At 39.0% G+C, this 27587-nt stretch overlaps 1 protein-coding gene across 2 annotated transcripts in view; it reads right to left on the reverse strand.

The window, feature by feature from the left end:
• The window catches only part of SMYD3 (SET and MYND domain containing 3), a 775649-nt gene that overhangs the window by 586555 nt on the left and 161507 nt on the right, over positions 1 to 27587 (reverse strand). For both annotated transcript variants that reach the window (XM_045297858.1, XM_004699962.4), the window contains exons 4-5: positions 27010 to 27067; positions 23950 to 24086 (exon numbers count right to left, since the gene is read on the reverse strand). In XM_045297858.1, the coding sequence (XP_045153793.1) occupies positions 23950 to 24086; positions 27010 to 27067 (195 nt within the window). The remainder of the gene's footprint in view (positions 1 to 23949; positions 24087 to 27009; positions 27068 to 27587) is intronic.

The raw sequence follows: 27587 nt of genomic DNA on the forward strand, positions 1-27587 counted from the left end.
AGTGGAGAGTCTTCTGGACAAGTTTATTTCAAGGCAGAGAGATCAACTCGGAAGGTTATGAAAACTGCTTTGGGAGTTCTAAAGAGGACTATGAGAGAATTTCTCAAAAGACACAGAATTATTATAGGGGATTATTAGAAGAAATTTTAAGAAAACGGAAAACAGCATGGCAGGCAAAGGCCTGAAAAGTTTCACAGAGGGATTTTTTTCTTCCATCCCGACAACAAGCCAGCTCTGTGAGGGGAGCAAAGGTCGTCCTAGGGCTTTTTTTTCCCCTATGACAGTTTGGTTGGGAAACCCTATCCCATCCACGCTGTAGCCCTAAAATTGACCCAACTCACTCCTCTGTTCTCAAACCTCAAAGGACTTAAAAGGAACACCACTGGAGCGCCTTGAGGAAGCCAGAGCTGCTGTTCAGAAGGGGCGCAAGTCAAAAAGCAAAGGGTTCTTGGGAGAAGGCCTGGAGAGACAGACACACTGCCTTTGTAAGTGTACGGACCAGGTAAGAATGTACTGAAAATCAGTAGCTCCACACTTTGATATTTTTGCTTCTGAAAGGCTTCTATCATTTTGTAGCAATCTTTTTGGGCTTCCTCTCCTATTCTGAACCACACAGCTCTTCTCGTTCGTTATCCGGTTCTTGACACCTCATGGCACCTTGCAACTGTGGTGACAACCAGTGGCGCCATTTCTGATGGCATTCAACCTGGTAAAAGCTGCGCTCGAGAAGCAAGCTAGATGCTCATGCCAATGATGTGCTCAGTGCTCTCCATTATACCACAAAATATATTTCTCCTCCTGTTATCCTAACAAACTCAGGCCTACACAAACGTCTGCATTGAGTTTGATTAACCTAATGCGAAAGGTTACACCTTGTCAGTTGGTCCCCGCTTAGATGCATGCTAGGCCTGATCTAGTTTCCAATATTTTCTGTACTTTTTGTTTTTTTGTTGGTTCATATTGGGTTTTATCTCAGATGTGTTTTGTCATTAGGGGTAAACCCTCTTGACTTTTTATTATATGTTTTTTTTCTGTTTATCAGTATATGAAACCGAGGATTGATGAACCTATACCAACTGATTGTGGTAGCAATTGTACAACAGCGCTTGATGTGACTGAACTATGGAAAGATATATCGGTATTAAATCCCAATAAAATGGTTTTTTTTTTAAAATAAGCAGAATATATATCAAAGCTCTACTTGAGCTGTACCATTATTTTCCTTTAAAAACATTTTGAAATTTTAAAAAATCTTTAAAACTGGAATTCTCCTGTTTCAATGTTCATAAATAAAACTATACTCCCTATATACACATAGAATTATTTATGACCATTCAAACTGCTCTTTATTCAAAATACCAAAATTTGGTTTCCATCTCCAGTATATTGTCTACTAGTAAGTGATTATTTCAAGAGCATGGGGGAAATATTAACTAATATGACCTTACATTGGGTTAGTTAGTACCTTAGTATAGCATTTACTGAGTACATTAGTATAATAGCTAAGAAATCACAAAACATAAATTAAGCCTACTCTTCTAGTTTACTAAGGCATAAGGATACCAAGTTTGATATACTAAAGGACCAATGAAAACAAGGGAAGTCCTCACTGAGATGGATTGATGGAGAGCTGTAGCCGTAGACGCGAGCACTCTGAGAATCAAAAGTTCATTCTACAATGCATAGGGCCGCCATGGGACAACATCGAACAACAAGTCTTCCCAAAGTTACACTTGTGTACCTTCGAAGAGTGATCGGGACTAATTAAAGCAACATTACGACTGGTTCAAGATAATGTTAGCCTCCTTTCTTCATTATTGTCAGTCCTTTCCTTACAGAACACAAAACAGCCACAGGGCTCACCAAATGTTAAATCACTGTAAACTTGTGGGTTCTCATAAAATACCTCACATCATACTGGCTGGTTTTCAGGCCAAGAAACAGCAAAGAATTCAAATATAAGCAATGTCTGGTTTCAAATATGTGGGGAGGAGAATGTCAGGCAAAAGGATGAGAGAGAAGAACCTTATTTTCCATCAGAAGCCTGTGCTGAGACAAATTATCATTTTGGTAAAAAAACAAAAAAAAACAAAAAAAACAACCAAATCCTAACCATTCAACTTCTGCATGGAAATGAATTGTAAAAGCACCTTCCCATTTTCAGGTCACTAAGAAAAATAAAAACAACTTTCAATATACTTATAATTCCATTTAAGGCTATATATTGAATTCTTTCATTTCTTCTACCAAACAGCAAGTTTCTTGAAAGCACAGACAAAGGATTAATCATCTTCCTTTCTTACATTGTGCCGAGTGCTGTGCATATAGAAAAATCAATAAAAACTTGTCGATCTGAAATTCGTTAAGCTTTCTGACCTTTCTAACATTGAAATAAGAATTTCACTGCTTTGCATTGACACATTCCCCCGTCCCTCCCCCCCCCCCATAACCTGTCCTTTAGTTGCTGTCTCTGCCCTCCCACACGCCCCCGCCCCCCCCCCCCCCCCATTTTTCAAAATGCTGTAGAAATAAAAGGAGCTTAGGAATGACTATTCAAACCAGTTTTTCTACCAACATATAATAGTAAATATTAGTGCCAGAAAGAATAGAGGGAAGGATTAGGTCCCAGGAGAGTGTCCTCCTGGCAAACTACAATAGCAAGCTCTAGGAAAAACGTCCATGAAACTGACAAATTCAAAACAGCAATAGCATATGATACTCAGAGGAAGAATGGTTCACATTTAAAATGTATGACCGCACAAAGGCACTCTAGCATTGTGCGTTCAATGTCTTAAATAGAAAGCAGCTGTGAAGCAAAGAACGGTTAAATGACTTCAATGTGAGAGAATTAATCACATTTTCTGATATATGTGATTCTGCCATCACTTAAAAATAAAGACTAAAAGGACTGTACTGTGGAAAATTTTTTAAAAACAAATCCAAAGAAGCACCCAAACCACAACTCATCTAGAAAAATGAAAAATTATTTATATGCCTGAATTTTTAAAAGCGTAATTACACGGAAAAAGGTTTTGAGAGATCCCCATTCAATCAATATCAATATAATGACAGAACCTTCAGGTTATTTCTAAATCAACAGACAATTTTAACTATTGAACAGATTTAATATTAAAAATTCTGTGGCCTACAATCTTTTTATGAGCTTTCTATTTCACAGAATAAGCTCAAATTCTATCAAAACAATACATGTATCAATACATGTTGTCACGTATGACATGAATAGGAAAGCAGAGATAGATATCAGTAGGTATATGCAGATAAAAATAAGAGCAGGCACTTCGATGATGATATCCCTCCAGCTAGACGGCAGTATAGTGAACAAGAGCCAAAAGCCCCAACCCATCAAGTGCATCCGAACTGAATGGCTGCCTGAAGATGAACAGCAGTGTGGATGGTGTACTGATTTCCTCTACTTGCCAGGTAGAAAATTTGAGGATTCATTTTTATTTTGTATGCTCTGTGTCTACTGCAGTCAATCTTAAACCCTATTGCCGTTATTGAGCTCTGAAATCACACACAGAAAAAAAGAGTAGGCTGGGCCACAGAATAGACATTTCATACAGAAATGCTCCCGGAGACACTAACAGTGTCTTGGAAAACACCCCCGCTCTTCCTAAGCCATGGTCTTTCACAGTCCAGAGGCTCCAAGAAAAAAAAGCACTATATAGGGCTGTTCCAGTGAACGGCATTTCCCTTCCAATTCCAGATGTATAAGATGTAAGCCCATTCCAAAGGCTTGGAGATATTCAGAAAGAAAGGACTGATCCCTATAAATAGTAATAAGATATAGCTTATCACACATGTATCCTACTTCAAGAAAAAATGTGAAAGTGCAGGTTTTAAAACAAGATGAGCTAGCAAAAGAATTATTTTTGCACAAAAAGATTTTTGATAGAACTGGTAATCTCAAACTTCCTAATTCATGCAAACTGGTACATTATAGATGAAAGTTATATATAAAAGCCAGGTTTTCAGGTTAATATACAGACCAGCATTTCATCTCCTGGTTTGTTATTTTCCTATGAAGATAATTATAAGCAATTAGAAGCTTTACAGATTCAATGAACAAGACCTGCTTTTTTAAAAACCATTCATTCTTTGATTCTTCACGGAGGATCAGAGTAATCGGGAACAAGATTGTCTGAGAAGAGAGAATAACAAGCAGACAGGAAGGAGAGAACAGGAAGGAGGTGCAGATGGCAGACCCTGCGATTCACCTCAGGCCGCCATTTAATTCTGATGGAAAGGACTAGAGCTTTGGCTATTCTGTGAGAAACTGGCCAGCTCATCTTAACAGCAACTGCGTAAGCTGGACATTGGGCCTCGACGCAAGTCCTCCCTCAAAGCAAGACCACTTTGCTCTACGAACCTGGCTTTCTGTGATGCTCACCTTCCCGAGATGATCACTGAAGACAAAATGTGAAGAAAGCTGATGGTGCCTGCCTATCAAAATATATAGTGTCTGGAGGCTTAAAGGCTTGATGACATACAAGCGGCCAAATAGCTGAGAAGCAACAAAGCCCACATGGAAAAGCACACCAGCCTGTGTGATCATGAGGTGTTGAAGGGATCAGGTCTCAGGCATCAAACACACAAAACAAAAAATCCTATCTATGTGAATGAGGAGTAGTGACCCAAAGCTCATCTGTAGAGAACTGGACACCCCCTTACAGAAGCATCACAAGGAAAAGACAAGCCAATCAGGGTGCAGTATAGCACCAATGAAACATACAACTTTCCTCTAGTTCTTTAATGCTTCCTCCTCCCCACTATCATGACCCCAATTCTACCTTAAAAATCTGGCTAGACCACAGCATGTACACGGTTCAGATGAGAGCTCGCAACACAGGGAATCCAGGACAGATAAACCTCTCAGGACCAATAATCAGAGTAGCAATACCAGGAGGGGAAGGAGAAGGTGGGGGGAGAAAGGGGAAACCGATCACAATGATCAACATACCAACCCCCTCCCCCAGGGGGACGAACAAATGAAAAGTGGGTGAAGGGAGACAGCGGTCAGTGTAAGACATTAAAAAACTAATTTATAATTATCAAGGATTCATGAGGGAGCAAGTGATGGAGGAAGGGAAAGGGAGGGAGATGGAAAAATGAGGAGCTGATACCAAAGACTCAAGTCGAAAGAAAATGTTTTGAAAATGATGGTGGCAACAAATGTGCTTGACACAATGGATGGATGGATGGATGGATGGATGGATGGATGGATGGATGCATGGATGGATGCATGGATGGATGGATGGATTGTGATAAGAGCTGTAGGAGCCCCCGATAAAATGCTTTAACAAAAATAGCACCTGCATGGAGAATCAAATAGAAGAAATGTCTCCTCTTATTTTTTTACCTGTTTATAGTTTATACTTCCACTTTCCCATCCATCACATAATAGGACACACCTAAGGAAGCTGAGAAAAGGTCCCAGAAAAGAAGGCAGGGTGAAAAGTAACTGACCAACAGGATGGACAGACTGAACAGTCAAGGGTTGGAATTGGGACAGCTGCTCAATCGCACTAGAAGACATGAAAAAGGGGCAAATCTTTAAAGAGCTTTTAAGCCTATTTACCTTTGATCCTGAGAACTATGAGTAACTATGTGACCAGTCAGAATAGTCGTTCTCAGGCAGCACTAAAGTCTTTCGTAATTGGAAATAAGAAGGTTGTTTCAAAAGAACTTTTAAATTCCCAAACCCTCCCAGTCTGAATATCATTTGTTGTGCGATAACAGTCTTCTCTAAGGCTTTTCTTGCATTCGTGAAATACAAAGAATGTTGTGCGCTTCTCCTTGCCCCCTTTGCTCCCCTCTCCTTGAAGATGAACAACGGGACAAATATCACCCAAGCCTCACAAACACGATGAAAATATCGGCAGCACAAACATTTATTTGTAGCAAGCATTACTCTCAAGAAGAGCTAGAATCCTGCCTGACAACCATTAGCAAGCACACACGGCTATCTTCCAGGAATGGATTTCCAAATCCGATTCCGTGTTTATTTGATAATTATCTAATTATCAAACCCAGCAGTGTTGACAGAGCAGAAGACCACTCAATTACTGCCGGGGACTATTATTCAAAAGTTAAATTTCCTCTGCCTCATCAGGAAGACATAACCAGAAGCTTACTATCTGAGGAGCCAAAGGGACACAATGAATCCCAACATGCATCACACACACACACCGACATACTCAGGCCTTGCTGCCTTACCACCGGCTTTCCTGGCCTCTCCATGTATGCATATACATGGGCAACTTTACAAATTGGCTCAAAAATTCCTTGACCTGCCAAAAATAATTCCCTGTGCAAACACCTTCCCCGCCCACCTACGCTTTGCTCCTGTCATAGCAACAGTGCCTCAGAGACTCTCACATTCTTGAAGAAGAAACACATTGCAACATATGCAACAACGTGGAGTGAAAGCATACATTGGTCCACACTCGGAGAAACACTAGTCTCTGTACAAGGTGCTAAGGAAATGGTTTCAACCCTCAAGTGACCCTCTGCAGATAAACGGCTCCAGATAAGAACCATAAAATCATGTCAGCCTGGCCTTCCAGGTCCATATTTAAAAGCATAGGATTTATACAATAGGCATGTTTAGGTAGATGACTCACATGGTCAGACCTGTTTATACACCTTTAGTGGCAGTATTTAAGAATAGGAGGGATTCGGGAAGCGTTGAGAGGAGATTATTTAGAGACCACTTACGCAGGACAAAAAAAGGCTTACACTGGTGCAGTGGTAAAAAAGATAAAAAGAACAGGTTCAAGAGCTAGTTCCCAAGCAGCATTAGCAGCGCACATGAAAGACAGAGCTCACTGAGTTTGGCTCAGTGAGGAGCCAACGACGCCAAAAGCAGACACAGAAAAGGCGGAGATGCGGAGTGGAGATCCAAAGCCCATTAGTAGGCCACTGGAGACCCCTTTGCAGAGGGGTCTCGGGGAGGAGACAAGCCTGTGATGCAGCAACGATGAAAAATACAACTTTCCTCTAGTTCCTAAATGTTTCCTCCCCGCTCCCACTACCATGACTCGAATTTGACCTTGCAAGTCTGCCTAGACCAGAGGAGGTACACTGGTACACATAGGAACTGAAAATACAGGGAATCTAGGACGGATGAGCCCTATAGGACCAGTGGTGTGAGTGGCAAAACAGGGAGGGAGAATGGGTAGGAAAGAGGGAACCGATTACATGGAACAGTGTGTGACCTCCTCCCTGGGGGACAGACAACCGAAAAGTGGATGAAGGGAGACGTCAGACAGGGCAAGATATGACAAAATACCCATTTATAAACTATCAAGGGCTCATGAGGGAGGGGGGAGCGGGGACGGAGGGGAAAAATGAGGACCTAATGTCGGGGGTTTAAATGGAGAGAAAATGTTTTGAGAAACTACATACAAATGCGCTTTACACAATTGATGTGTGTATGGATTGGGATAACAGTTGTATGAGCCCCTAATAAAATGTTTTAAAAAAAAAAAGAAAAGGCGGAGATGCATCGTGCACTGTGAGGAAAAGAGGATAAAGAGTCAAGTTTGGGATATGATGAATCTGTGAAGTTAAGGCATCATGCAGGTGACAATTTTTATTCTTCTTTGGAAATTATGGGACTGAGTCTCAGAAGAAATGTCAAGGCTGGAGATGAAGCTCTAAATGTTATCAACATACAGCCAAGTCACCAAAAGCCACAGCAAGGTGATGCTATCATTCAACAGGTAAAAAGAGTAAGAACAAGAAAATTCATTTACAAAATATTAACATGAGACATAGAAGTAGAAGAAGACTCGGGAGACATCGTGCCAAAAAGCCAATTAAAAGATTTCTACAGATGGAACATTGTCACATCTTAAGACCTACATATGTGAAATTTAAGTGGATAGCATGGTATTTTAAAAGAGCCATGACAGCACAGTGGTTAAAGAGTTCGGCTGCAAGCTAAAAGGTTGATGGTTTGAACCCACAGCTGTTGCCCAGGAAAAAGATGTGGTAGTCTGTGTCTAAAGACTCACAGCTTTGGAAATCTACGGGCAGTTTTACTCTGTGTATCAGATTACTATGAGTTAGAATTGACTCAATGACAGTAAGTTTGGTTTGGGGTTGGTTTTAATGGAATCTCAGACAAATGGAAAGCAAGAGTAGACAAAGTGTAGTCACTCTCTGCTTCTAAAGAGCCCAGAGGCCCTAAAACAACACACTTTCTCAATTTCGACTCTAAGTCTGAAAAACCAAGAGCTCTCAAAAAGGGCCCAGGACCTAGGCCAACCAGTAAGTCACACATGGGCATCTGTATATGCGATGTTGGTTTTGCTATTTCAATAAAATGCTGCCACCTACAGGAGGGAGGGTAAGGGGAAAGAAGCACTGTAGAGTATAATTTTTAATCTCATGTTTTCAGATGATCTTACAGAAACAACTCTGCATAGACAGCCCACTGGACACTTTTTCTAATAATTACCAACACTAGAAGCAAATGTCAATTAAAACAAGCAACAGGGCCCCAGCGTTTCAAGTCTGGACAAGTAGTTCCAATGCATTTCTTTTATTTGGCAAAAGTTTTTTGAAAATAGTATTTTTAATTATTTGCCTATGCCATTTATAACTATTAAGTGCAATAAATACCCCTAAAAGAACTAAACGTACCAATAAGGATAATTTTTTTAATTTTTGTCTTGTTTTCTCCTGTGTGGCCTTAAAATACTTTAGTCTGTGTGTATATATAACTATAGGACCTTAGGTAGGGTGGGGGTGGGGGCATGACAGAACACATCCAATAATGGCCTGATACAAAACAGAACCAAGCTGGACGGCTCTTAAATAATTAATCCTTTAATATGTAGTAGAATGCAGATTTCAAAAAATAGCGCAATTCTATGCAAATTCCACTTCAACCATCTTCATTTTCACAGAATTGTGGTTGCACAGTTCAGAACCATTTGCTATGCAAAGCTCATCCTCCTCCTGCCAAGCCATCAGCACTTATTTAGATTTAAACACATGAGCAAGAGAGGGGTGTGAAATATCATGTACCACCTGTATTAAGAATATCAGGAATTCTAATTAAATAATTTATATCTTTGCCTACAGCAATACTTTACTGCTAGTGGTAGACATCTTATCAAATATTCTCGTTTCTCTCATTCAGGATTTTTCTCCTAAGGCTTATAATAGTTCATAATTAGAGCTCTAACAGAGAACTAACATAACACAGAGTGTAATGTGGTGGAAGAAGAAAGTATAGGATCAGAAATCAAGAGAGACAAATTAAAGTTGTGGCTCCGTTACTTTAAAACAGTATGATCTTAAGCATTTGCTCATCTGCAAAAGGAATAATGATAATAACCATAATAACTCAGCAGACTGTTGATTTTATGTTACATTGTGAAGTGAAAATGCTCAAATAAAAATAGAACTGGAGCAACTGAACACTGGGTAACTTGTGACAGACCCTTCACTTTTCCCATCATCTGCCGATGTGAAACAAAGACTAGTGTTGAATACTACAGGCTTTTAAGCAAATATGGACCTAAAAAAAAAACCAAAATACAAGACAATTCCATATACTGTCAAGTATACGGTGTAGGAGTTAAGTTTATAACTGTTGTGTGAAGGGAACATATCCAATTGATTGGGAAAGCTACAATCATTTAAACAGAACTATACACAATCTTTGAGATTAAAACTCATCATTACCGAGAGGGTGGAGGGAGGGTGGGGTGGAAAAGGAGAACCGATTACAAGGATCTACATGCGACCTCCTCCTTGGGGGACGGACAACAGAAAAGTGGGTGAAGGGAGACGTCAGACAGTGTAAGATAGAAAAAAAAAAAAATTATAAATGATCAAGGGTTCATGAGGGAGGGGGAGCAGGGAGAGGGGGGGAAAAATGAGGAGCTGGTGCCAGGGGCTTAAGTGGAGAGCAAGTATTTTGAGAATGATGAGGGCAATGAATGTACAAATGTGCTTTACACAATTGATGTATGTATGGATTGTGATAAGAGTTGTATGAGCCCCTAATAAAACAATATAAAAAATAAAAAACAACTTCTCATTATAACTCACACCAGTGCCATCAAAACTATTCCAACTAATAGCAACCCTATATAGAGTTTCTTCAATAACTCAACTAAGTGCTATTGAGTCAATTCCAATTCAGAGCAACCCTATAGAACAAAGTAAAACTGTCCCTGTGCGTTTCTGAGAATGTACTTATTTACGGGAAAACAAAGCTTCAGTTTTCTCCCGAGGAATGGCTGGTGCCTTCAAATGCTGACCATGGGGTTCACAGTCCAATGTGCAATCCACTATGCCAACATCTGTATAGGAGCAGATAGATTCACCTTTCTCCTATGGAGTGGTGGATAGATTTGAATCACCCACCTGGCTATTTCAAATGCTGATAAAAATAATCATATGGTCCCCGAAGAAGAACATCATATTTAGTAAAGTTCAAGGGTCAGTGAAAAAGAAGGAAACCTTCAATGAGATGGATTGACCCCTTGATTTGCGCTAGGCTGGGTTATAGAAGCAAAACCACTAGTTCATAGATAGTTTTATATGTAAACTATAAATGAGAATGAGAGAAATTTATATCAAGAAAATGTGTCACACAATTGTAGAAAATTGTAAAAGAGAGTAAGACTAGAGCAAGTGCCAACAGGCTGGTCACTACAGAAGCATCTGAACCCAAGGCTGGATCCCGGGAGCAGCAGGCAATATGGCGGGCCATCGGTTCAAGTCCAGAGATCCAGAGGTTAATACCGTTTCCCCGAAAATAAGACAGTGTCTCATATTAATTTTTGCTCCCAAAGATGCGCTAGGTCTTATTTTCAGGGGATGTCTTATTTTTCCATGAAGAAGAATATGGTACACATTTATTTTTATTTTTTTAATTATTAATAAAAGAGACCTCGCACTTCCTGTCTGCTCGGGCTGTGTAGCAGACAACAGTGAGCTGCGCTGCAGCGCCTGCCGCTAAGGTCCAGAGTCCAGAGTTATGGTAGCTTGGGGGCCTTATTTTTGGGGAAGTCTTATTTTCGGGGGGATCCCTTATATTTCAGCGAGAGGCAAAACAGTAAGTAGGTCTTCTTTTCGGGGGATGTCTTACTTTCGGGAAAACAGGGTACCAGATGCAGGATCCAGACCCAGCAAAAAGCAACACACTTTTTCGGTGTTCATTTATACAGGAAGGAGGCTACATCCCCAAAAATCTTCCTTTCAATTGCTTTAGGGTTGTGACCTGAGTAAGGGGATTGCATGCCATGCTAATATTATAACTGATTGGCTATTCACAGCAGATCCTACTATGGAGTAATTTACATTAGATTAGATCATCTCATGGGATATTACCAGGCATTAAAAGCTAAACCACAGAGAACCCCGGACAGAACAAGTTGACACAAAACTCATGACAGGACTCAAATACAGGAGGATTGTGCAAGACTGAGCAGTGTTGGTGAGTTTTTTTTCCTACTGTACACAGGTTTTCTATGAATCAGAATTGACAACATCGACAAATAATTTATTCTTAATTTTTTTATTTTATACAACCTTCAATGTAAGAAACAAATATTGTTGAAAAGTTGCCTGTAATGTTAAGTTCTGTTTTCTGTAACACATTTTAACTCAACTTAATTCTTGAAAACTTGGACATCACTAGCAGAAAAAGCAGGCAGCGGAACTCAGAAAGCTTTATTCTATGTAATACATGAAAAAATAATAATAATTTATAATTTATCAGGGGTTCAGGAGGGAGGGTGGTGGAAGAAGGGGGAAAATGAGAAGCTGATACCAAGGGCTCAAGTAGTAAGAAAATGTTTTTTAAAATGATGATGGCAACAAATGTACAAATGTGCCTGACACAATGGATGGATGTATGGATTGTGATAAGAGTTGTACAAGCCCCCAATAAAATGATTTTTTAAAAGAATGAAAGCTTTGTTCTAGCTTTGTCTTGCCACTGTCTAGGTGACTACCTTCTCTGAGACTCAAATGAAGGAAGGAAATGAAATAAGAGTGGGGAGGTTATGGATCCAGATAGTTGTGATGATCCTTTTCAGCTCTAAAATTGTGGTTCTACTATGTGTTAAAGAAGGCATGATAACACAATGAATGAACACTTAGCTGCTAACCAAAAGGTTGGTGGTTTGAGTCCAGGCAGGAGCTCTGCAAGAGAAAGCTCCAGTGATCTAGCTCCTCCTGTACAAATTATAGCCTAGGGCACCAATGAGGACGTCTACTCTGCCTCACGGGTGGCTGTGAGCCAGAATCTGCTGGTTGACGCACAACAATTACGCTTAAGAGAAGAATGTGATACACATGACTTCTGTCCTCATAAAGGTTACAATCGAAAGGGAATAAAAAATTAAAGACTACTAAAAACAAAATATACACAGCTAGTAAATGGTTGGCATAAAAACTATGGGTGAGATGGATGGATGGGAGACAACGGACAGTGTAAGACATGAAATAACAATAATAATGTATAACTGATCAAGGATTCATGGGAGGCTGGGGGAGGGAGGGGTAAAAAGAAGAGCTGATACCAAGGGCTCAAGTGGAAAGAAGTTGTTTTGGAAATGTTGATGGCAATATTGTTGATGGCAAACATACAAGTGTGCTTAGATGGCAAACATACAAGTGTGCTTAATACTATTGTATGATGGGTTGTCACAAGACTTGTAAGAGCCCCCGAATAAAATGAAGAATAATAATAAAAATCAGTGACTCATCCATTTGACAGAAGTAAAAGAGCAATTCTAACCTTAAATACATTTCATGGCAAAAATAACAAAATATAATTTTTAAAATATGATTGGTAATGTCTTATGAACTTAAAACGAAGTATAAAATTTTTTCTATGGAAAATTTATTTCTTCCCTTTTTGTGAAATAACTGCATCTTTTCTACAATATCATTGAATTGTTACATTTCTAAAGTTACTTTGTTAAGTTATCTTGGAGCCTGGGGGTGAGACAGTTAATGTATGAAGGTGAAAGGCGGCCTGGCAATCAACTTCTCAAAGGTCACAGCTTCAAACCCCCACGCAACAGTTCTGCTCTGCACACAGGGGATTCCCTGTGCGTTAGAGTCAATCCAGCTACAAGCAGCAACACAACTGAGCTCACCAATGCGACTGTTAACATAAAACTGTAGGATTGGTGGTTGGCTAGAAGGTAACGAAAATAGTCCATAGCTTCCTTTTAAAGAATTTTTTGATGAATGCATATTCTGCTTATCAGTCTTTTCAAAATTCTGTCCAGCATCAGAAAAATTAAGAGGTTGGCAATGGTTCACCGGCCCAAAGTGGCTCATCACTGCCAACAACAGCCTGTATGAGAAAGGATGTCTTTTTACATTTTAAATACACTGTGGCATGTGAAAATGAGATGAAAAACTATTGTCAATGTATATAAATGAAGCTTTAGGGGACAAAGCCACGCACATCGGTTTGTATATTGTCCAGGCTGATTTGGGCTACGGTGGCTCAGTAGTTACCACAGAGACCCTAAGTGGCCTCTTATTCTGCATTACCAGTTGTCATGATGCAGCTGTAACTCAACTTTGCTTCTTGCCCTATTTTCTAGCTTTTCCTATATAGGAAAAAATGTGCCAGACCCTGAAATAATTAATACAATAATTCATCATTTTCTTAAAAATTTAGGATTATGGTACTGTCTGTGATTCTGAGTTATCAAGTAACTTACCAAATGTATTCATTTCCTAGGGCTGCCATAGCAAATTATTACAAAATGGAATGGCTTGAAAAAAAAAGAAATATATTCTCTCATAGTTCTGGAGACTAGAAGTGCAAAAACAAGGTGTGGGCAAAATCATACTCTCTCTGGGGTTTCTAGGGCAGAATCCTTTCTTTTCTCTTCCTAGCTCCTGGGACTGTCGGGAATCCTGAGCATTCCTTGACTTATTCTATCAGCATCACTCCAAACTTTGCCTCCATGGTCACGTGGCCTTTGGCTGTGTGCTCACCTGACTTTATAAGGAGATCAGCTATTAGATTTAGGATCTACCCCAATCAAGTATGACCTCATCTTAACTATATTTGCTAAGACTCTATTTCTAAAAATGATCAGAGTCACAGCTTGCAAGTGGAAATAAATTTTGGAGAGCAAAATTCAACCCAGTGCATCATAGTTCCAGGATTTTTAACATAATATTAAAATGTTCTTTTTACCTGATACTGATTTATTAGTTTTCAAAAATATTTAACAAAGCTGTTGGCTATAAGCCTGAAAATAGATGGAGTTTCATATATTCCTTCATTCAATCAACTATAAACATCTACTATATGATACACAGGATGCTGTGAATTCAAAACAAATAAGATGTGAAAATTCCCCCTCTACTAGGGAGACAAGTAATCTAGTAGTTTTTTATACTAAAAGGTAGACCAAAGCATTGAAAGTACCACTTTCAATTTCATAATGACATATTGTCCTTAGAAAAACTTAACACCCTCTGAATTAATGGCAAGTTATACACTCAAATAAGACAATAAGGCTTGCAAACACATTTTCCATCAGCCGTTCTAATCAACTAGCTCATACATATATAATTAACCTTAACCAAAACAGGTATAAAATGCTGATTAAGGAGTTACTAATTATCCTCCCACCTTCAGAAGTTGGCTGGCATCTGTGTGACAAATATAAACAAACTCATCATAGGTTATTTATACCTCAATGAAGAGAAATATTAGGTTCATGGGTGAAAATGAAGAATATGATAAATATAATCATTAGAAATTCAAACAATGACTTGCTTTGAAAGCACAAGTGTCCTACAAATGTCACTTGGTGGGAGAACATTTTGAGAATAAGTGTCTTTTGCATCAACGTAGAAACTCAATCTGTTGTAATAAAGGAAAACCATGTAACTCGTAAATGCATCAACGTTTCACATTGAGAATGTCGGATCTGTATGCAGTTAAGTATCTGGGCGGTTTGCCTGCTTGACTTAAAACCAGAAAAGAGGTACAATCCAACAAGTCGGCCTTAGAGCAGCCGTTCCGAGCAGACAAGAGCAGGCGCTACTTCCAAACCCATATACGTGCACCCCAGTGATCAGAGGTTAGCAATCCTGGTGAGTTTCCTCGCTTTCAGTATTAAATATTTCATGGCATATTTTTCCTTAATGGGACTCAGGCCCATCTGATCAGTCAATGGGATCATTTAGTAATGAAGTCAAAGTGATCCTACTGCCATTTCACATCAAGTTTGTAATTAGATAATTCATCACTTTATTAATTCAAAAGACTGCCTTCTTTACTACTTTCTAGAATGCTGGCGTGCTGAAACCCAGCTGAGCTCATCAACAAAGGGCTCTAAAATGTGGTCCTACGTGAACTTGAAACCCGACCTTTCGAAACAACAGAGGCGATATTCCTTCCAGAAAATAGCCAGCAGCAGCGCTACAAGAATGAGCACACCAGTATTCCAGAAAGGACGGTGCCACAGTCAGCCCCTGGCCTTGCTCTGACAGAGGAGTTGTGCTCCCCCAGCATCTTTTCCCACATGGGTTGCTGATTCGATTCCCGTGTGTTACATCTTGGCAAAGTTCATGCACATAGCCACAGTTTATGTTGTCGGCAAAAAAGAGGGATTTCCAATGAATAGAGCATTGGTTTTATAAAGTTCTATCATGTGATCTCTGTTGTCATTTCTATCACGAAGGCGATAGCATCCAACTATGGATCCTTCTTTGTTCCTAACTTTCACATTCCAAGTAATTACTAATGAATCTTAATTTCGCATTTGATCATTTTCAGACCAAAGTAGGCACAAATCTTCAATCTCTTCATCATTGCCATTAGTGGTTACTGTGTGCATTTATCCAATAGTCATGTTAACAGGTCTATCCTTGTAGCATAAGGATATACTCCTACCCCTGACGGCATTATAGTTCAGGATAGATCATATGTTCTTGTTGATAATCATATCATTCCCTGAATTGCAGACCATACGGCTATTTGATTCAAAATGACCCAATTCCAGTCTATTTCAGCTCAATACTGAACTTCATGTGTTCCATTTTATTTATGGTGACTTCCAATTTTCCTAGATTCATACTTTGTACATTCCAGATTCTAGTTGTTAATAGATGTTTTCAGCCATTTCTTCTCATTTAGAGTCATGCCACAGAGCAAATTAAAGGCCTGATAGCTTTACTCCATCCACATCATGAAGTTGGCTCTACTTATAGGAGACAGCTCTTACCTGTCTTATTTTGAGCATCTTCCAACATGAGAGGCACTTATTTAAACAGAATAAAGGGACTCTAAATCAGGATCAAGAAAGCTGTGTTTTATGATGATATCCTCTCACCATACTTATTCAATTTGTATACTGAACAAATAATCCAAAAAGTTGGATGTGATAGGGGTTTTTTTTTTAATTAAATTTTTTGGGGCTCGTACAACACTTACCACAATCCATACATACATCCATTGTGTCAAGCACATTTGTAGATTTGTTGCCATCATCATTCTCAAAACATTTGCTTTCTACTTGAGTCCTTGGTATCAGCTCCTCATTTTTCTCCTCCTTCCCCAATCTCCTCTCCCTCATGAACCCTTGACAATTTATAAATTATTATTTTGTCATATCTTACACTGTCCGATGTCTCCGTTCCCTACTTTTCTGTTGTCCTTCCCCCAAGGAGGAGGTTATATGTAGAACCTTGTCATCGGTTCCCCCTTTTCACCCCACCTTCCCTCCATCCCCCTGGTATCGCCACACTCACCACTGGTCCTGAAGGGTTCATCTGTCCTGGATTCCCTGTGTTTCCAGTTCCTATCTGTACCAGTGTACATCCTCTGGTCTACCCAGATTTGTAAGGTAGAATTGGGATCATGATAGTTGGGGGAGGGGGGGTATTAGGGACTAGAGGAATGTTGTACATTTCATCATTGCTACACTGCACCCTGACTGGCTCGTCTCCTCCCACGACCTTTCTGTAAGGAGATGTCCAGTTGCCCAGAGATGGGCTTTGGGTCCCCAATCTGCACTCCCCCTCATTCACAATGATGTGATTTTTGTTCCTTGGTGACTGAAACCTGATCCCTTTGACACCTCGTGATCTCACAGGCTGGTGTGCTTCTTCCATGTGGCCTTTGTTTCTTCTGAGCCACACGGCACCCATAAGAACATATGGGTAGCCTATCAATCAGGTCACAGCTTGATGACCTCCCTTGGAGGTGTGACTGAGATAAATGGCTCACTGGAGGGTGCACACACCCCTCCCTGGTGGTCAGAGGCACACTGCCAGATTGAGCTGCCCTGCTTCAATACATGCTACCTGTGGGCCATGCAGTGCTCTGCTCCACCTGAAGCACTTTGCAGTGCCCTGCTGTTGGTGCTGCCCTATCTTACCAGGTCTGCTGCCTGCAGGCCAACTCCGCTCATTCTGCCACCACTCCAGATGCTGCACTTCACACCAGCCACTTGAAATCACTACACCACCACACCGTAAGGCTCCACCACAACCTGCTTCAACTATGCTGCACTGTTGCACTACTGGCCTCAGCTACCCTCCACCACTGCATCTTCCTACTTCCTTGGCCTTGGGCCAGTGGTAACATGAATTGGAAGGACCTTCAGTATATTAACTTTCCCAAGAAAGTGAGTTGGACTGAGCTTTCTGTACTGCTGTGTGGCATAATTTGCCGTTATATTCCTTTTCCCGATATAAACATATCCTTTTACATATATAATCATAAGTGTCTTGGTCTTGCTTCTCTAAAGAGCCCTGCCTAACACACTGGACTATACCTGGGGGCATCAAAATGGTAATGGGAAACTGGAATTAAAAGCTAATAGAACTTTTCTATGACCTTTTGTTTTTGAAGAACTCTTCTGGTGGTCTTTGCACAAAGAAAATAGTCATAAAAAAAAGAGCAAATTTTCTTAAAGTCCTAAGACCAGAATAGAGTACCAAGGTATCCTGAGCCATTAGTGTGCTTCCATTATAATGACTTTGAGACTTTCCCCTCCACACACACAAAAATTTATGGGGAGCGCTTACAGATATCATATCATTCATCATTAATTTTAAAGTCCCTTCATATAAAGAAAGATTGAAACAAGACTCATTAGTAAGTCTTGATTACTTGTTTACTAAGACACGGATGACACGCTCTCTTACTTGCTGAAAGTGAATAGGACTTGAAGCCCTTCACTAAGTGAGATCAAAGACTCCAGCCTTCAGTACGTTTTACACTGCGTGAAAGTTCAGATCTGTGTCCACATGGCTAAGCCAGGATTCTCAGTGGTTTCGCAGTGAAAACCTAGCAATCCAGCATAATGTGACACAACACAATGTAATCAGCTCCTCACAAAAAATCCTCACAACTGGACCAATGGAAAACACCATGATAAGGAGGGAAAATATTGACATTGTCAAGGATTTCCTTTTCCAAGTATCAGCAATCAATGCTCACGCCAAGAAACCAAAGGACCTATTTCATTGGGAAGATCTGTTGCAAAGATTTCTTTAAAATGTTAAGAAACAAAGATGTCATTTTGATGATTAAGGTACCCTTAACCTAAGCTATGGTATTTTCAATTGCCTCATGTGTATTCCACAGCTGGACAATGAATAAGAAAAACTAAAAAATAATTTATATATATATGAACTATATTGTTGATAAAGAATATAAAATATACCATAAAGTATCAGAAGAATGAAAAAAATCTGTTGATTCAGAGTCAGAATGTACCTCAGCAGTGAGGAAGGCGAGATTTCTTATCCTGGATGTTGGACATGCTATCAGTGGGAATCAGCAGCTGGGGAAGGAGAGCATACTTGGGAAAGGCAGTGAAAGAAGGATGACCCGCCACACGATGAGTTGACAGTGCAGCTGCAACCATGGGTTCAAACATAGCAAAGTGTGAGAGGACAGTGCTGGATCGGCTTTGTTCGGTTTGGACACAGGGCCACTGTGAGTCAGAACCAATGCATCTATACCTAAGAGTACCACCACCCATCCAGGATGAGAGGAACAACAGAACTGAGACTTTAAGATTAAAAACCAGAGATAGCAGAACATTTTCATCCTTTATAAAGAAGTGCTTATTTCTTCTGAGAATGCAAAGGAATTATTTAGTAATTTTCCCCTCTATACTGATTTATATGCTTATTGAAATCATAAAGTTATGGCAGAACACCCCATAGGTGATTTGTTGACACTGGAAAGCTAAAGGCAGATGTGGACATGTAATGTTGAATATAATCCCAGCACTGCTGGCTGATGTCCCTCTTCTAGCATAGCTCAATCAGAATTACTGCATCGCTGTTTCTTTGCACATTATCAATTAAAAAGAGTCTTATTTTAACATATATGCCATTGATTCTCAAATGAAAAAGAATCCTCCCCCCCAAAAGGGAGTTACTCAGCAGGAAACTGGACAGACAGTGGATCACATCACAGCATTTAAAAACATCTTCTGAGAGCCTCAGTTTTCAGTCTATACAAGCAGCATGTGCGTTGCGAAACACTTGCTCGTAAGGGCACTTATTCAATATTAGATTTGAGAAAGGCAAGCTCTGGAGGTCACCTAGGTGCCCCCACAGAGTAAAAATAACATTCTACTAGCAGAATTATTGTTTTGTATGAAAGAAGAAGGGAGGGGAGCATCCTCTCCAACAGATGTGAAACTCTAATAAGAAAATCCTGTGGCAGTTGCACAGCATCATGAAGTTAAAAAGTACTTTGCAGAGTTCTGGGAACACTAACAGTGACATATGTTTTATGGTCAAAAAGGTCACTTTTATTCTTGTTGCTTCCATTTTAATGTCTGCTTTGGAAATGTTTTATGCAACGAGCCTGTTTTCTACTTCACTGCTCGGATCTTATCACATCTCAAATCAGTCTGCCAAATGCATTTTTAACAAAAGAAGTCATCCGTCCAGAAAAACAAATTCATTTTACTAAAACCTTGTACAGCAATCCATTTATTTTTTTAAAAAAAAAACTTTTTAATGCTTCTCTAAATAGAAAATAAACTAAAAGCAATTGACTAAATTTAAAATTAGGCAACTAAAAGCCATTGTCAATAATTATCCATTAGGATTCTGGGATTAGAATAGAGAAATAGTACACATTCCATGTCATTTCAGTGAATTAATATGACAAACTGGTTTTATACTTTAGTAGTACTTTCATTTTTTGTAAGCTATTTCATTCACACACATTTCCCTCAAGTGCGTCGCAAAGCGTTACTATGGGTTGCTTTGAATGCTAGTATAATAAGTGATTTTTGTCCCTACAACTATAGGCTAAGACCTATGAGCAAGAGACCATTTCCTGTTTGCTACATTTCTTCTCGACCAAAAAGGCAATCTGCAGCCTCTCCAGAGACATCAGCCCTGGGTATAACTGAGCAACCACCTGGAGCCTCCGGTTTACAGTCAGTCCCAGACTGCAGTCTCACTCTATGACAGCACAGGGAGACGTAAGACACGGATGCTTTGTATTCAAGTACAAATAAAATGGGGTTGGGGGCGGTGTAGAAATTAATATTTACTCAAACACTGTATTAGATATTTGAGTAAGCCTTGCATGTTGGGTCGTCATTACTATTTTATGACTTCCATTTATAGATGAGGAACCTGAAGTTGAAAGAATTTAATTTACATGCCTGGAGAAATCCATCTTAACCATCATACTATGCAACCTCCTATTTAAATGCAACTACTCTCTGACTATAATTTTCTGACCTTTAAAAGTTTATATTGCTTAGTATATACATTCTCTGTATTGGTAGCAAACAATCAGGACCTAGTTAATATGGAACTTCAAGTTAACCCTTCCAGCCCTTCCCTCTAGCCGGATCATCCCTCGGAAGGCCCTCCGCCATAGAAATTCTAGAATCACTGCACTCACTAACTTTCTTTTACCATGTATTATATAACAAATGCTGGAACATCTAGCTTTCATTCAAGTTCTTATTGTAATTACTAAATATACAGGAAACTTCTATTCCTTAGATAATGAATCTTCTCCGGGAGAGAGCTTGGGAGACACTGACACCTCCTCACGTCCCCACAACATTTCCAGAGGATCATTGTTTATAACGGTTTTCCAGCATCATCCTCCCTTCTGAAATTCATGCCAGCAATTTTACTTCCCATATGAAACTTTTCATGACAAACTCCTCTAGAAAAATGTCTCCTAAGTCTCGTGTTACTTAATTTTCACAATGTCAACAAATTCACATATGGAAAGGATATGTTTATATAGCACACCGCAAAGATCTAAGCCTCGACTGCTCTCTGGATGAACAGCCCTGCACACATGCACTTCAGTGTCTATCTGTGGGGTGGGAGAAGGGATACTGGAAATGAGACTGAGCAAGTGCTCATAGCTTATGGGCTTTCGGGTACTGAGGGGAAATTGTTTAGGGAACAGTAAGATTCAGCACAGCGGACTTGGCTCAGCAAAAGAGACTCACTATAGTTCTCCTAGAAACTCCAGAATAGTGTTCATAATAAAAACTGCCAGCCTTTCAGTAATTAATTATGCCCTTCTACTAGAAAAGGCCATCAGCTCATATCTCAGGATTAGAAATCTTCTCATTCTCCAGTGACCTCTTTCGTGTTTGGGCAAATGCAACCTTAATAAAGATATATAGATTTCCTCCATAAGACTTTTAAGCTTATAGAAGCTTTTTTTACCTTGAAAGATAATCTTCAGACTTGAAATTAGCTACATATTTTCATAACCCTCTACCAGGAGTGCTTTCTGGATAGTTAGCTTGCCAAAATAGAAATAAAAATGTCTGCTGAATTTAATAAGTGAATTCACTAATGAACATCTTTTTAAGAGTCTGAGATGCTTGAGAACAAATTACCAATTCTAGTGAATGTTCAAAAACCTGAATAGAGAAAAAGAATACTTCACTTATATGAAATCTAAACATTAAAAATATAAAATATAAAACAAGTTTGAAATTATTAAAACCAGATGCTGGATACATAAAAGTTCATTATACTTGTCTCTCTACTTCTTGTACATGTTTGAAAATGTCTATAATAAAAAATGAATAAATATATATGCAAATTGAGAAAAGAAGCTCTCAGAATCCCACATGCTTCAATGACGATGAAATGGGCTAAAACATAAGTTCTGCATGCTGAATGCCTGCACAAAAACAGATTGTGCATCAGAACAAAGGCAGAACTGAAACAGGGACTGTATTTGAGGCCAGGTAAAGCATACACTCAAAATTAGTTCACTGGGCTGAAGAAGACAGGGTAGAATGGAATCACACCTGATAGTTTGTACATACCGAAGCTATGGCTGTAGGAAGTATGCCAGGGGCTATCAATTTTTTTCTCTTTAATAACAACAAAAAGTATTTTAAAATATTTAATGAATATTAATAACACCAGTATTATCATTTAAACACTTAATGTCTATAGATATAACACCAAGAATGAAGTTACTCTTCTCATACTTTGGTAATGTAGTAGGCATAAGTTGGACAAGGTTGGCAGTTCAAACCCACCAGCCACTCCACAGGAGAAAGATGAGGTTATTTGCTCTGGTAAAGATTTAAAGTCCTTATATAGGATCACTATGACGCAGAATCAATTTAATGGCAATGGACTTGAGGGTTTGGGTATGATACAAACATTATATATATATATATATATATATAAATAATTGAGTTGTTTTTCTCTGTTAGTCGGTATTACTTTTTATAAAATTTAACAGCAAAGCAGGCTGTGTGTGTTATATGCATGGTACTAGTGCAGGTTAAAATTTTTGGAAGCATATGAAATATACATATGAGGAACTTCAGGTGCATTGTATTACTTTTTTAATCAATTATAGATTATAGATAAATCACAATTAATGCTAAGACAATATTATCAGAAAATCCTTGAAAAATTGCTAAGAGCACAAAAATACATCTGACAAAAATAAGGACAAGGCTTTAGCAATCATACAAATCACATTTAAATTCTTCAAAAACAGGTAGATTTTAAAACATTTCATAAATGTTCATGGGCTAACTATATCATAAACGCACAGGCAAGTAAAAAAGAAAAAAAAGTGGCAAAACCATCCTCAAATGTACAATTTTACTTATTATTAAACTGTAATCGGTATTAAATAAACTGTGATCAACATTAAAGTAAACCAAAACACCCAATATGCGAGAACAAGGACAGCAAAATATCATGAGAGCGCGTACTTGATCTCTCCCTTCACACACAGCCATCAGATCACTTCCCACTCATAGTGACCCTATAGGACAGGGCAGAACTGCCCCTGTGGGTTTCTGAGGCTGTAACTCTCTACAGGAGTAAAAAGGTCAAGTCTTTCTTCCGCCTATGCCAAGGTAAATATCAACAATCAGTCATGAGACTCGCTCTCGCTAGGGCCAGACAAATCCCCCAAAGCATTTCCAAAAAGAGAACTTTCGGGAGTCAGTATCAACAAGCCACAGATGAAATACCAAATGAAACCTGTTTTCTATTACTGATCTACAAAAAAAAAATAGCCAGAAACCATTAAACAGACGATAGACAACTATTTTAAAATCAGAAGCTACTCTGGTTCCCTCAAAAACAGGATCTAGATGGAAACAATACCCACAAACCAAAATGAATGCAGTGTCAAACTTAGACCCATTAGACAAACAGAATGAGATGGGCTGCTTTCTCTTGAGAAGTCCAGGAATGTACTCAGGCCATTAATAAGAATACTGTTAAGACAGAAAAACAATATCCCTTTCAATATGGGAAATGCATTTTCTACTCACAGAGGTATAGGAGTGACCTAAACATGAAGAGTCTGGGATTTTCCAGGGAGATTCTAGAATATTTTATAGCCAACAGCGAAATTAGAAGTAAGAGTTGGTCCACAAGCCTAGCAAAGATACAAAACTTAACACTTACTTTTGCAAAAGCAGCGAAAATGTCGAAGGAAGGTGGCAGCTGAGAAGCGTTCTGTATTTCTTCTTTCATGAAATGCTGAAATGTCAGTGCGAGCTGCCTGAGGCCTTCTTTCTTATCTTCAGTCAGTTTGTTCATATCTGTTTTTTAAAGAGAAAATAAACAGCACAGTCACACAGTGAACTGTTAAGGGAGAATTTTCTGGGTCCAATGCGGCTGTGAAGACATATTTCCTAGCCTAAATTCCGCTCTAAGGAAGAACAAGCACATGCCCTATTAATTTTTAAAAACTACAAATCATAATTTTTTATAACCTAAATTCTGCCACACAGAATATATAAAATAAAATTTTAAATCTATCAAGCAAAATAAATGCACATGCAAGTAAAAAAGCATAAAAATCAAAGTTAGAAAAGTACATGTTAATAGATTTTATATATCTTGTGCAAACATATAAAATCCAATGATTCTAATAAAGTTGGTCAATTTGAGCACACTTTTCCATTAAGCAGTTTACAATAAGTAGCATGATTAACTAAGAAGTAGCTAAAAAGACCAAGTGAGAGCTAAAATGTTCAAAAATTTTCAATAAGGTGAAATTAGGCATATACATAGTACACCAAGTAGGACACATGGGCCAGCTGGGGGAATTTCAAATTCTACTTATTTCTAGTTTAAATAAACATGATCTAGTGCTGCTTCCGTGTCAATCAGGAAAAAATCCTAAAGCCAGTGTTATCCTTTTCAAAATTCACTTTAAAACATATCACAACCAAGGGCTCAATAGAAAGTAAATGTCTAGAAAAGTATGAGGGCAACATATGTACAAACACACCTGATTCAATTGATGTCTGGATTGTGATAAGGCTTGTATGAGCCCCCAATAAAATGATTAAAAAATATATATATCACAAATGGCTAAGAGTGCACAATTTAATCAATGTCTGAGAGTATTTAACTTAAGGTAGAGTATATGCCATGGCTACTGCGTTGGGCTGATGTTCACAGTAAAATTCTATCATAAAATATGTTAATTACCTAGCAGTGATACAAGAAAATATGACCAATTAATTCTCTGTTAAAGTTTGAAAAGATACATCAACGTGAACTATAGTATAACTGTTGCTGATGTCAGCTCTACATATTTTCTTTAAATTACCTGTTCAACAGAACAATTAACCCAATGGTGTATTAAGCAATAATTTATTAGCATTGGCACTTGTGGTCGCACAACCATAAATCTGTACAAGATCATCTTCATATTTCCCTCCATTCAGAAATATTAAACTATATCATGAATTTACCCTCTGGGTTCCAGCGAACTTGTGATTAAAATCAGTTATAAGTTCAACAAAGATCTCCATCAATATGACAGTAGAACAACCCCTACATTTGCTTGGGTACAGTGGTTAAGCACTGGGCTGAGAATTGGAAGGTCAGAGGTTCAAACTCACCACCCACTCCACAGAGGAGGTATGTGGCAAACTGCTTCCAACAAGATCATAGCCTGGGAAAGCCTATGGGGTGCCTCTGCTTGACTCTATCTGGGGCTCAGTGATTCTGAATCAACTCAATGGCAACAGCTTTGCTCTTTTTTTTCTTTGTTTTCACTTTTGTTTTACTTAACACTTGGAAAATCTGTGAGACACTCTACTAGTTGAGTCGCCACCCATGGGATTTCAGGAGACTTAACGAACTAGCTCTCTCAATGCTGTCAGAAACCTTAAATTATCTATTACTGTTATCTCCCCTGAATACCTAAAGTATCAAACCAAAACACCGTACTTGCTGTCAAAGTCCACGTTGGCACACAGTCACCCTGCAGGGCAGAGTCGAACTGCCCCACAGGGCCTTCAAGGCTATGATCTTTACTGCAAGCAGACAACTCCATCTTTTACCCAAGAAAGACTGGTGGGTCCAAACCAACAGCCTTTCAGTTGACAGTCAGTCACTTCACCACTGTGCCATCAGGGCTCCTCATCTAATGGGTCAGCGAAACTAAAACTTTCCTGGAACTCCCTGTTTACAACTTCATTCTTCCCTGATATCAACAAGAAATGAGGAAAGAGAACCAAGAGGAGGAAAGGAAAAGAGGGAGAGAGAAATAAAATGTGTTAGGCTGGGTTGACAAGAGAAACAAATCCAGAGACACTTATATATGTGGAAGAAAGAGCTATATATTAAGAAATAATTATATATCAAGAAAACATCCCAGCCCAGTCTAACTCAAGTCCATAAGTCCGATACGAGTCCATAAGTCCCTCTTCAGATTCCTGCAGCTACATGCAATGATACAGAATGCAGGAAGATCACAGGTTGGTGGGTGAAAAGTCTTGTGGATCCAATGGTGGTGGAAGCATCATAAGGCTCTAGCAGCTCTCAGGGTGGCCAGAATCCAGCAAGGTCAAGAAAGAGAGAGAGAGAGAGAGACACTGGCCTCCAGAGACCACATTCAAGTGAGATGATCTGGCTGCAAGACTAAACTTCACCAATGGATTTTTATCTATCTTCAAGTTCACATGAAATTATGTAACTACCACATAGAAGAAAAGTATTGTGTCAAATGGACTAACGTTTACATCCCCAACATCCTAACCTGAACCTGTCATGACATCTCACCACCATTTCAGATGGCCAACGTTACTATTTTCTTTTAAGTTAATGCATTAGCAGTATACAAAAGCACAATAACTTTTGTTAGATGTGCCTCACATAAAGACTATGAAAAACAGAGTTGAGTCATTCACCAGGCCATCTAATCTCACTGCCATTGAGTCGATGCAGACTCATAGTGACCCTATAGAACAAGGTAGACAGGCCCCTGTGGGTTTCCAAGACTAACTCTTTATGGGATTAGAAAGCCCCATTTTTTTCCCATGGATCAACTGGTGGTTTCAAACTGCTGACTTTGCTGTGAGCAGCCCAACCACTATGCCACCAGGGATCCTAAGCCATTCAATAACTATAGGCTATATTGATTGTATATATATACAATATACAATATATATATAGTATATATATACTATATTGATTGTATCAGTAGGCCAAGAAACGATAACTTACTTGACTCCATATCATAGAATGAATAAAGTTTCTCAGATTCCGAGGGGGTTTCTTCCATCTGTGAAGGAAAAAAGAAAACACTAAAATAACTATTGTAAGTGCTCCAATGCATACATGAAAATTGGTTTGATTGCCCTTATTTAAATGAAAGTCTACTAAGAACTTTCTACTTATCCTTTCTCTTCATCACTTTCTTCAGATAACTTACCCAGTAAAAATTTAAAATAAAATCTAAGTTAAAATTTAACCATCAGTTTAATTCTCAAGTACAAAAATATTACTGTACAAGGAGCTACATTTACATTCTTAAACATTCAAACTTACAAAATGTTAGATGCCATTACCCCACACACACAAAATAAGCAATAAATCCCAGGTCAAAACCAAGCTGAGCTGGAGTAATAAGTTTGCGGGGCTGAGAGGAAGGTCCAATAGATAAGGACTTCACAGAATCCAATGTTTGGGAAGCACAGGAAAAAAAGCTTAAGACGGCCATCAAGCTCAGAAGCAACAAAGCCCACATGGAAGAAGCACACCAGCCTAGCAACCACGAGGTGTCGAAGGGATCAGGTGTAAGG

Source organism: Echinops telfairi, unplaced genomic scaffold (genome assembly GCF_000313985.2).
Source record: "Echinops telfairi isolate 266 unplaced genomic scaffold, ASM31398v2 ScPeMD7_7424;HRSCAF=8462, whole genome shotgun sequence".
Classification (NCBI taxonomy): Eukaryota; Metazoa; Chordata; class Mammalia; order Afrosoricida; family Tenrecidae; genus Echinops; species Echinops telfairi.